Source organism: Cyrtonyx montezumae, unplaced genomic scaffold (assembly GCF_038088225.1).
Source record: "Cyrtonyx montezumae isolate F1298 unplaced genomic scaffold, pur_monq_1.0 scaffold_2, whole genome shotgun sequence".
NCBI lineage: Eukaryota > Metazoa > Chordata > Aves > Galliformes > Odontophoridae > Cyrtonyx > Cyrtonyx montezumae.
Genome location: NW_027071936.1, coordinates 12080234 through 12092679, shown reverse-complemented (window position 1 = coordinate 12092679; position 12446 = coordinate 12080234). Strand labels below are relative to the sequence as shown.

The 12446-nt window shown below is 35.0% G+C and overlaps 1 protein-coding gene across 1 annotated transcript in view; it reads left to right on the top strand.

The window, feature by feature from the left end:
• Nucleotides 1-12446, top strand: part of IQCM (IQ motif containing M) — a 169322-nt gene that overhangs the window by 98912 nt on the left and 57964 nt on the right. Inside the window, 1 exon segment of the mRNA XM_065736042.1 lies at nt 7384-7451. Within this exon segment, the coding sequence (XP_065592114.1) occupies nt 7384-7451 (68 nt within the window).

The following is a 12446-nucleotide window of genomic DNA, read 5'->3' as shown; positions in this document are numbered from 1 at the left end:
TTCATCCTCAGATAAATACAGTTGGATAATTGTTCTCTGTATTCTTTGGAAAGCACTATGAACGTGGACTTTGTATAAACATGAACTTTTATTTCTTTACTGTAATTCAGTTCTATTGTAAATTATCCTTAGAGTCAGTTAATTCATGGAAAGAGAGTGACTTTGAACAGATATATTTTTATCTGATAAACCCAGGACTTTCCTGCTGAAGGCGACCATACTATTTAGATAGACAAGATATTAATGTGCTGTTTTTACCTAGTTGTTTTTTTTTCTTTAAACTCTTACTGCTTCCATGGGAAAACAGCTCTAGTCTCTTTTGGTGGTTAGAAACCTTCATCGGTTTTCACCCTAAGTTTTAGCATGGCCAGTTTGTACTGACTTTATATCATGCCAACCTTGTCATTTGGTGTTACAGTTCTTTTTCCTTCTTGACTTGTCACGCCCACTCCTGCCTGAATCAATTGTATCTACTGTCTGACTTTATCTCCCTGGGCTGAAAAAGGTCAAAACACTTCTTGTTTCCTCTCATCTAAGACACTTGGTTGCATTGATTATCTTGAGAGCCATTTCTCTGCACTTTATCCAGTCAGTGCTTGAATGCGGAGTGACCATACTAATACATGGTATAATGCCATGCATCATAGCATGGATTTCTAAGCACATTAAGCATCTCATGTTTGTATTTTGGGGATTCCTTGTTTTCAGTTTTAAACTCCTTTTTTACAAGTGGGTTTTCAGAAGTTAGCTGCAGAATGGTGCCTCATATTGTTGCTTCCAGTTTCCTAGCTTTACTAGGAAGTATGGTTGTGTGAAGATCTCTTGGATGGTACTGATCCATAAAGAGAGTCTTAAATTTAGTTTGCAATATGGAATGAAGACTGTGTTTTGGGAGGCCTATTTTGGTGATATTCCAGGGACAGGGGCAGTGGCAGCATGTCTCTAGAGGTAATCCAATGAAACTGCTGTATTCTGAAGTCTGTTGTCAGTATTAATTGCATGTTCAAGCATGTCGTGTTTAGTCTCAGGTACAAGCCTTAGAGTGATGGTGACTAAAAGCTAAAGGAAAGTATGCGAATTGCGTTTATCAACATTGTAGTTCAGTCTTGAGAGGCTAACAATGAGAATTCTAACAATTGCAGTGTCTTAAGAATTTTTGTTAAGGTGTCAATTTTGCTACGCTGAAAACAATTGCATTAGGAGGAAATGAGGTCAACTCTAGTGCACCGCCTAATGAAAAATTCATATTTCAGCAAGAGAAAGGCAACATTTCTTCTACAAGGAACAAATGACTGATAAATATACGCTGCCTGTAGGCAAACCCTGAAACTCTCCAGCTGGAGTGTTTTACCCCAGAAATGAGTTTCAACAGCTTTTTTTTGTCAAGTATTTCTCAAGGCCTAGATTATCTGCTGTGGGGGAGAAAATGAGGAGGACAGAAATGCTTACCCACTCTTGAAACCTAACTTGCAAAGTGTATTTTTTGGGTGGGCTAAAGTTGAAAATCGCTGTGCTGATTGATTCAGGACATTGTTTTATATGGTTTTTTAGCATCCTAAGTGAATGCCTTAGCCACTGCATCAGTCTTTCCTGAGTTCCTTCTACAACAGGACAAAATGCTTCACAATCTTGAGATGTGTTGTCATGAGTGAGCCTGCAGTGAACCCTTTCTTCAAAGTTGTGGTATTCTTTCTTTGTATAGATAATAGTTTACATATCTTCTCCAAAAAGGCTTTGATGATAGGCCTGCATTGTGTTGCAGTTAAGTTGTTCTTACAGCTGATTCTGAAGGATGTTTTTTCATTTATTTTTAACATCAAGTCAGTTGTCTATTTACAATAGCTATGCTCCTGGTAGGTGAGTTACCATATACACTTAAATACTTTATGGCATTTACATATGATTAAATCAGCTATAGTACCTAATCTAGCAAGAGGAAAAACTATTAAAATGCAGACATGAAATGGAGAAAGACTGGAAAGCCCATCGTGCTCAGACATCTATGTTACTCAGCATTTCACACGAAAGAATGTGAGAATATTTGTGTGCCTGGCTATATTTTATGTAATGAGATGAGGCAACATAGATCACTGTGTCTTATAAATCTGGGTAAAACAGTGAGAGTGCTCAGGAAGTGCCTGAAGCTCTGCTTGTCTATATACAAGCATTTGTTGTTTCTTTAGAGTGATTTCACGTATTCCCTGAGAAACAAAACCAGTAAGAGTACGTTAAGTTTTAAGATATGCTTAATAAAGCCATTTCTAAAAAGGTACATGAGGAAGAAAGGGGTTATAGATAAGGTATTACCACACCAGAATCTCAGTTTTTAAATTATTTATTTGTTTTCTTTGGGACAGTGTGGGATATGGTGATGGTACTTTAAGTACTGAGATGGCTTCGTTTGCTTGTGATTTTCACTTGACTACAGTTATGCACTTGACCTAAAAGAGTTATTTAAATCTAAAACTCTTGCAAACCTAGCTGTGAATTAGCTGTTCCTGAATTATGATTCAAGGCTCACAAAGAGCTCTACTGCTTATCATGCAGAGTAGTTCCGTAGTTCAAATTCACCAATTTAGACAGGATATCATATAATCTGAACTGAACAAAATGTGGAACGTCCTTTTCCACTCTATCATCTCTGATTTAAATTACAATGATCAGCTTCTATTCTTCCTATTGATAAATGATGCAAGGTTTAATGTTCCAACAGTTGTTTTTCCTGTGCTACCTGGTAGGTTTAGCAGAAACTCTTTGTAGATGGTCCAAAACAATGTCTTTATTTCACTTTCTCTTCATTTTTAAGATTAACCTTAAACTATAATGTCTGTTCAATAGTTTCAACCATTAAGCACTTGTTTTACTGTGATAGTTCTGTACTATGCCAATCAAAATCAGTTCATTATTTCCTCACACTAAATCACTTCTCTGTATTTGTCTATTGACTCGTAATTTTTACTGCAATTGGTAGTTAGCAATCTGGGCTAATTATTGCTCTATATTTAATATATTTAAGCAGTATCCATCGTCTTGGGGCCTTGGAACCCAGACTAAGGTCTTCACTTTTTACTAGCTTTAATAAACAAAGCAAATATTTTCTCTGGTTGCAACATAGTCACCTGCTTCATGTGACACTTTTCAACATTTTCTGGGATGCTGTGATCTATGGCTTCATTTCTGAAGGTTTTTTTTTGTTGGTTTTCTTTATGCTGGCACAGTAGACTTAAAAGGCTTTTCTGTCATCAAAACCTTGCATTTTAGAATCCTGCATTGCAGCTTCTTCTCAGCTACAAAAATACTGGAAATGTTACTGATGTTTAAATTATTTTTCATTCCTTTTGCAGAATAATGAAATTATTATATCCATATCTATCTTGTTCTGCCAAGAAAACTTGAAATATTCAGAAATAGTTTGTGGTCTCCATATAAAAGAGGAAAGCAGACAAGCATGCCTAGATTAAAATCAAATAGTTTGCTACTCCATTTCTGGAGTAGATTTCCATACAGGCATTATTCTTAAATAAAAGTTACTTTTATTCCAGAATAATTATTCTGCTCACAAAACAGCATCAGCTCTAAGACAAAGATGAGACTTCTAACACTTGGTAAGTTTATCTCTGAATTCCTGCTGTGCAGATGGCACAGTGGGCTGGGGAGCAGCAGGACCGGGAAGCAACAGAGAAGTTGGCAGGTTGATAAAGAAGATAACAGGTGGCTTGCGAAGTGGAAGCAAGGTCTTTATTGCAGGCCACACTTGTCTCAGGCAGAATAAAACTTGGAATTCAAGGGAGGGAAGCAGCCTCAGATGAAAGCATGCACAAGTTGCGTCTGGTGCGATGCTAGGTTTTGATTTGTTAGGAGAAAAATTAATAGCAAACTTATGTTTATAGTTGCTGCTAAGTAAAAACAGTGCTAAGCAGTGTTGCATAGAACCAAAGGTGTTCTCAGCAAAGGGCCCAAGGAGCTGGGAGGGCACAGAATCAGGACAGCTGAGTTAAACAGGCTAAAGGGGTATTCCATACCACATGACGTCACGTGGAAGGAATTTTGGAAGGGAGTGGGCTTTTATCTCTCTCTCTTCACTCACTGGGGGGCTAGCTGGGCATCAGTCTGTGTGTGGTGAGCAATTGCTTGTGCACCCCTTGTTATATACATTCATATATATTCATAGCAGTTATACCTTTTCTCTATCTTAGAAAATAGTTATATCTCAGCACACAAGTTCTGCTTTGTTTGCTTTTGTTTTTTATTCCTTTCCCTCTCCCACTGGGGAGAGGGGGCGGTACATGACTGTATGGTGCTTAGCTGTTTGCTGGGTTAAACCACAACAGACTAATACTGGAGGCTTCAAAGATAGTTTGGGAAGTAAAGAAAAGGGAACTCTGAACTTTTGGGTGGCCTCAGGAGGAAAAAGGAAATCTAGAAGGAGTGGTTTGAATGGTTGTTTGAAGGATGTCGGCACACTGAGAAGGTGGACCAGCATAGACAGAGAGCTGTAGAAGAGAAATAATATTTGCAATCTTCAAATGAAATGGGCTTCCTTTTTTTTCTCTCCTTTCAGCAACCTTATCAGAGTACAGATTGCTACAATAGCCAATTAAATTCCTTCTGCAATTGGGAGGCAGGAGGCTGAACTCAATTGGCAAGTTGCTCATCATAATGTGAAGTGAGAACAGCTCACTCTGATTCAAACACATGCTTCACCGCACTGTCTTGTGTGGAAGATTGTGAGAAGATCAAGCCATTTGATTCCGTTGTTATAGGAGCGTATCAAATATCACAGCAAATGCAGATTGTGAAGAAAACCTCTGTGTGTGTTTCTCATCTTCTGTTTTTTAGGGATTGATGATGTGATTTTCCTTACTCATAAAAAGGGTACATACTTCAAACTAAGTAGCCAACTTTAAGAAAGTAATGTAAGAATATGTCATACTTCAAAAAGTGTACTTAACAAAGTAAGATGAAAAATAGCTTTTTCCTTGGTTCATTAGGTTTTGTAGGTAGCAGTCTACCAATCAAAGGTAATTTTTAAACTGTTCATTTTTGAAATAAGCAATGCTCACACAAGTATGATACTTGATTTTTGAATATCAGATATATTTAGAGATCTGGTCCTGGAAACTCTGATCACACGCTGAGTAATATATTTCCTTTGTCAGCATTACATACCAATAAGCACAGTTAGAGAACGCAAGAATATCTCTGATGATGCCTTGTAGCATTAGGTAAATCTCATGTTGATTACTAAGATATTTTTTAAGCAACTTAGAATGTTATCAAGTGTATATTCTGCACGGAGTTAATACATTTATACCCAGAAATGTGCAAAATCACTTACTTGATTTTTGGACCATTGCCTAGAAATTCATTTTTGAAGAATGACTTTTGAGGTCTTATACAGACGATATGTGTATCTCACCTCTGTGTACACTTTTTCTCATATTTTCTCCTAAGCAGCTGGTGTTAACACTCAGACTGTATGAAACTATCAGTTCACATCTCAATTGCACAAGTAGGGTAGTTTCATCTTCATATTACATCATTTATAGTGGCTTTATTAGACATTGTCTTGATATTGCACAAAATGAACTAAAACACAACCTGCCATCATATAGTTTTTATGCTGGACAGAGTTTCCAAACGAGTGCATGGGGTTGATATAATGACAGATATAACTACTCTAGGTCTGGGAGTAATCATTTTAGGAATCAGAGTCTTAGTTAAAAAAAACAGATGTGAAGAACAGAATATGTTAAACTAGTATGAAAGCCAATCAAACTGACCAAGGCTGCTCAGTAGTAGCACTTCTTAAATAAATGACCAAAGAACAATACACCTATAAAAATCAGAAATCAATTAAGGCTACATCTCATTATGTGCACTTGGTTTACCTCTTTCTGAAAATCATTTAATTGATGGATAATAATCCAACAAAATAAATGGGTGTACAGAGCCAGGCCTTCTTTCTACAATAGCATTTACTTGAAGTGTAGTAGCCTCATTTAAAAAAATTAAAAAATACAAAAAATTACCTAAAATTTGTTTAAGTGATACCTCAGTGTTTGAAATTTGAAATAAAAGTCTGTGCTCTGACTTGCAAACTTAAACTGGTAGTTTTTGATTTAAAAATGGTAATCAGTGTCTCTCATTTAGGCTCTGTATGTAGATTTGTTAAATATCATTCTTGGAAAGAATTGTTAAGATACAATTAATGCGTTCCCAGCATTAATCTAGCACATACTATTAAGATTTTTCAAACTAAATCATATTTTTTTATTTTCTCATCATCTTAACTTTCTGGTGACTGAAAAATAAATGAAAAGATTTCGTGGAGGAAACTACTCTAAAAACGTATACCTGGAAGTAGTCTAAATTTGTCATTTTCACACAGTTCAGAATTTAGAATCATTATGGTTAGTTTTCTCAAATTAGCTCAGCACCAAATGTACTCTTAAAATATAGTAGGAGATTGTGTATATGAGGAAAAACAACTTAGGGGTAAACAGAAAGCATCATCGTGTCCATGTGCCTTGCGACAGGTAGCATTGTGGAGAGAGGCTACAGTCAGGAGTTAGAGACAGTTAATGACAGGAGCCAAGCATATCAGGTGGTAAGAATCTAGTTTCAGTAAACAAGACTAGGGACCGTGATGTAGCTATCATGAACTATGTGGGATGATAGCATGGAACCAATACGACTTGTCTGTGAGTTGGACAGGTGCATATCGCCTGTCCTTAACTGACTGGGAGGTTCCTGTTATCATCTCTAGTACTGATAATCTAGTTGGAATTTACTAAGAACATGGAAATACTCAAGTAACTGACTGCTGCTCGGGACATAGTTCTTACTACATTCATAGTGTATGCATATCTTAATATTACATGTCAATCAGACTGTCCTAAAAAAGGAAGGGCATCTAGAAAGTAAAGTGTGAGATTGGCAAAGATCATTGTTTTTTACCAGCCGTTCCCCTGCTCTCACTGTTTTATTGCTGCTCTGTTACCTTTTTCTTAAATCTTATGATACTGAATCAATAGGTTGTAAAAGTACTATATGATAATCATTATCAGTAAATACAGTGTGAAAATGCGTATGAGAAAAGCCATATTTCATACTAGAGAAGGACCACTGAGATGGTCTATAGTTACATTATTCCACTGTCTGCTGTTTTTAACTTTTACCAAAGGATGTGTCCTTTATAAGCCAGAGCAGAAATACAGTGCAACAAATGCTGAACTAACTCATCTACACAATTGGTTTTATAAAGATAAACGTTTTGTAATCATATTGATTAAATGATATATTGGTAGAATTAGAACCAAAGGTAGATGAAATAGGAGTGCCTATCATCTAATTTACTGGATCTTTCTTCTCTCTCTTCAGATAGTCTTCCAAACCAGCAAAAATAAATGTGTTGCATCAAATGGTAAATTAGAAAGGAAAAATTTGAGGTGCTTTTTTTTCCTGTTATTTTTTCGTAAACATGTCAGATGAAAGTGATTTATTTTTGAATGTACTTTCCCATGGGTTGTTTTTTTAATTTTTTTTATTTTTTTATTTTTTTATTTTTTTATTTTTGAAATTCATATTGAAATGAACAGAGGAATTAGGAAACGTGAATGGGTCTTAGTCTTGCATTTACATTATTTCCAGATGATATTTTCAATATCATTAAGTTGGAAAACCTTGAAATGACAGTTCTGGGTCTGATTCGTGTGGTCTGATGAAACAGATCTGTTTTTTAATATCACTTTGACCTCAGACTACAGGCAAATTCTAGTACCAAGCCATGAGATCAGCTAATTTAACACACTGAAGTTGAAAACTATCTTCAGCTAAAAGTTAAAGCTACTTTGTCTGTCATTGCAGCTTCTCCTTGTGCCTTTGTGTTGTTTTACTGTCATATTTTATCTTCTGTGAACACCCTGAGTGAATATTTTGGGGGTATATCATTGAATTTAAGCAATTTCATCATCTTCCTAATTTATGTCTGCATGAATTGTAATTAGTTGGTCATCAAAATTCTACTCAGCTGTACATTGATTATGTATATGCGTATCTTCAGTTTTATTTGTATAGTGGTAATTTCTGGATTAAGAACATACTGACACTTGTGAGTAATCACTGGGCTCCCGTTCAGCACTCCATCTGTATTCAGCAAAACACTTAAGCATATGCTTAATTTTAACTTTAGCTCAGGTAAGCATACAATTGCCTCCATTCCAATTCGACATGGCATTTTAAGTACGTGCCTAACTTCAGGCATATCCTTAAATTGTACTAAAGCTAAAATCAAACACATCCTTAAGTGTTTTCATGAATATGGATAACTGCTGTATTAGGTTTGATAATATAAACTCTGGCCATTAAGTAACAGGAAATGCCTGGCCACAATTTCATTATGGTTCTACAGACAGGAGAAATAGAACAATATATTTGTGCACCAAATTTTTAATGCTGTGCAGTCTACAGTTAAAGGATTTTGTAAACTCTTCCAAACCATTAAAGAGCACAGTAAATCAAGACTTAATTCTCAGTCTTTCATTAGGTTCAGGCTGGTTAATAGCAATGTTTCATTCTTGAAAAATATTTCAGATTATGTATCTAAATGTGATTGAAATTAGAAGAGAGAGAGAGAGAACAATTGGCTACAGAATTTTAAAAGGGAAATGAATAAACTATATGTAGGTGGTGAGGATATTATAGTGTTATATCATCTTCCTTACATTTTTGCTTTATTTTTGATAACAAAAGATTTTATTCGCATCGCTAGATTATGTTTCAATCCTTTTTTGCTTTTTCTGCTTCAACCTCTACAGTTCTTCTGCACTATTTATGTGAAGAGCTCTTTGCATTTTTTTTCTGATCGTCTCCTATTGCAGTTCATGAAGTCTTTCAGCAGTAGGCTGTTAATCTTCTGCCGATTAAAGTGATTTCAGTGATAATCCTTTCATTTGTTGAATTTTTAAGACACATAATCATTAAAGAAAGTGCTTGACAGATTTTTCCATTAGAGAAATACAATGAAGGTGGCATGTCACTAATGTACGTTGGTAGCGCTTTATGTTGCTCATTTATAAAATTAATTTTGCGGATGAAGCAAGTGAGTCTAGAGTTAGTTACTGGCTTTTTCCCTTTGATGTTACCTTTGACCTTTACCAGTTAAAGAATAAGTTATTCAGGGCGTTTCAGACCAACCAGTGTTAGAATATCTGTCTGAAAAATCTTTTCACATCTCCATTGTTACTTTTCTCCTGGAATAAAGGTCAGCTTGAGTTTCTATCCTGATACTTTAAAGCATCAAGTTACTATGTGGAAAAAGGGCAGGGTATAATTTAGTATGTGGAATTTGCCTTCAAGTAGGCCATTGGATGTAAAGGCTATACAGGAGTTATTCCAGCTCTTTGCACAAGCGTCGTGATGTTATGATGTGGAATACCAATACCAAAAATCATAAAACCATGACAAGTCTTGTTCATGTAGTTGTTTAAGTTAAACCTGTGACTGAAATACTCTTCCGAAGATAGAACTGAAGGCTTCAGTTAACTCGTAAAAATGGCACACACAAGTCTCTTGTTATCAGAGATTTGTTTGCTGTTGACTTCAAGCTCGCTCTATGTTACTATAGCTTTCATACAACTCTTTACCTTCTTTTTTTCTTTCTCTGATATTACCTGTTTTCACCTATTTCTCATTTTCCTGCTCTTTTAATCACACTGATGAAACAATAGGCAGGAAGAGAAGGCATAGGTATTCAGATAGTTAGCAGGTGTGTCTTTCATTACTAGGCTGAAGTTTTGCATTTGTATCCTCAAGACTCAAAGATACTTCAAGCAGGAGGGAGAGGAAGCAGACAACACAAATCTTCAGGAAAATAGGGTCTTGAACTTGGCAAACCTTTAACTGATTCTGTCACGTATTTGCAGCTTTAAAATGATTTGGCCTTTGCAACAGCCAAAATAAGTGTCCTTTAATCACTTCCAACCTATTAACAGATGGGCAAACAGCTTTTATAAATGGGGCATACCAAATACTCCAGTATCAGCCAAAACTAATTAGTAGCAATATCTGAACTGCAATTTATAACTGATGGAAATATATATTAATATAGAGTAACTGATGATCTGATAGAAATTCCTCTTCAAACATCATGCCTAGTATTTGTTCTAATCTAGAATGTTCTAAACACTTTTTAAATAAAACTTTTTTTTTCCTTTTTAGCTATTTTCTTTCAATAAAACAATAAATTTGCTCATAAAAGAACTCCTTTAAAGGTAGTGTAACTGATAGAAGCTGCATTAAGCAACTGGTACTTCAGAACGCATTTTGCTTTGTTACGTGTAAGAGGAAGGACAGTGTAACTTGAATACAACTTTAAAAGAAGTTAATCTTCAAGAAAAGTACAAAGTAAAGATACAAGTCATTATTTATACGCCAGTGCCAGATCATATTAAATACATCTTTACACTGCACTATTAATCAGCATATGTAAATTGCATGAAATTAAATTGTGAGATGATAGAAAAATTGCCACATACATAATTCAGTAGGAAGATCCAGTCAATGCATTGCCATCAGTTCTGCAGAATGAATTTGATTTCACAAAGACATCTGTAGTGCAGGCAGCTGCTGTACCTAAGTGAAGGCTTGATTGTACACTTGATATTTCAAACAAGCACTTGTCCATATATTCCACATAATTTTTTATTATTATGACTCTAAAAAAGACTGTAAGGAGTTACAATCTCAGAATTGTTCTGAAAAAAGTTTTCATAAAAAAGCATTTATTTAATATTTGTTGGTGTTAGATTCTTTCCTTACATTTGAGTACCTTATCTTCCACAGATAACCTACCACTCCATATCAACTTACATAGTGATTTAAGGGCTCTCTTCAAAGATTGAACCTTATCTAAAATACAAATTTGATGACAGTGCCAAGAAACTTCTCAAATTTTTCTTCCTGTAATTTAACAGAAAGGGACCTGTAGATAATTATCCCTGACAACCTTTTTCTCAAAATTTGGAAAAAAATAATAGCAATATTGTGTACATTCTTTATGACCATGTATCTAATACATAAGGTAGTTCCCTTCTTGTCCATCTGATGTAATTTTGTCCCTAACCTTTGGAGATAGTGGATCTGATCAGTGTAGCCCTTGGGTATCCTAACACTCGACACAGTAGATAAGCACTGCCTGCAAACTGGCTAGAGATAGGTTCATTCAGGGTGCCTCCAGTGCAAGTCAAGGAACTGCAATTTCTCTGACATCTTGCAAGCAAGTCAAAATGTTGTTCTCCGTTAGAATTTCTGGGAAAAATAGTCGATACTGGTGGTATGGAGCTGAGTTAAACTGATAAATGAGTTGTTTACTGTGAGAAGATAGAGGGTTTATCAGGTTGTGAGTGGTGAGATTGTGGTCCCATTCTGGGAAGTTATGTGAAATACCTGGAATTTTTTTTTTAGCTAGTGGAGAGATCAAGATTGATGGGGCAGATTTTTCTTTTTGGCACAAACTGAAATGATGAATAAGCGTAAACGATCCTTTTTAATTATAAAAAGATGGTCTGATTAAAAATCTTGTAGGCTTTTGGCTTGAAACGAAAAGTGCTGCAAAACACCAGAAAATAACTAGTTTTTAATTCATTGTATAAGTTATCTTCAAAAAATGAATATAACATCAGAAAAATCCAGACACCAAGTAAAACTACAAGATTTTGAGTAGTGCTCATATCTCTGTATCTCAAGCATTTTTATTTGATTAACACCTTCCTTAACGATGACCAAGCATCAAAAAACATTTTCCTGTCAAATTACATTTCAAGTGGATTGGTTTAGTCTTGGCTTAATCTAGTGTAATAAGTAAAATTGCAACTGACTTTGCAATATATAGTTACTTATGACCATAATTAGAAAAATAACTATTTCCTCGAGGGGGAAAAAAAGCTAATTCTATCTATGAGATGAAAAAATCCTCAGCTCTATTTTAGTTTACATTTCTGTCAGTTACACAGCTTCAAGTGCAAAATCTAGTGCTTAGATTAACCACTTTTTTTTGTCTGCTTGATTGTTTTTAATTAAGATAAAAATGATTTTTTTATTAATTTTACTGTGGCAGAGACATGAACAGTTCAGTTTATTGAATATCTTGTTTCTGCTATATATATTTAAACATGAAAATATATATATGTATGCTATATATAAATATATATATGTATTCTGTTACATATAAAACTATTTATTTTTTTAGCCTGACAAGTTCATTACTTTAGAGAAATGTTTTTCATATTAGGCATGATTTTTTGCTTTTTTCTGGAATGGATAGAAAAAGCTGTGTGATTGAATGGGAACTGAAAATATTGAAAGAGAATTAAAAATGTTTAAAATAGCAATTAAATCATTACTGTTTACGAAAATAAGGGAATTCAACAGATATTTGTGTGTGA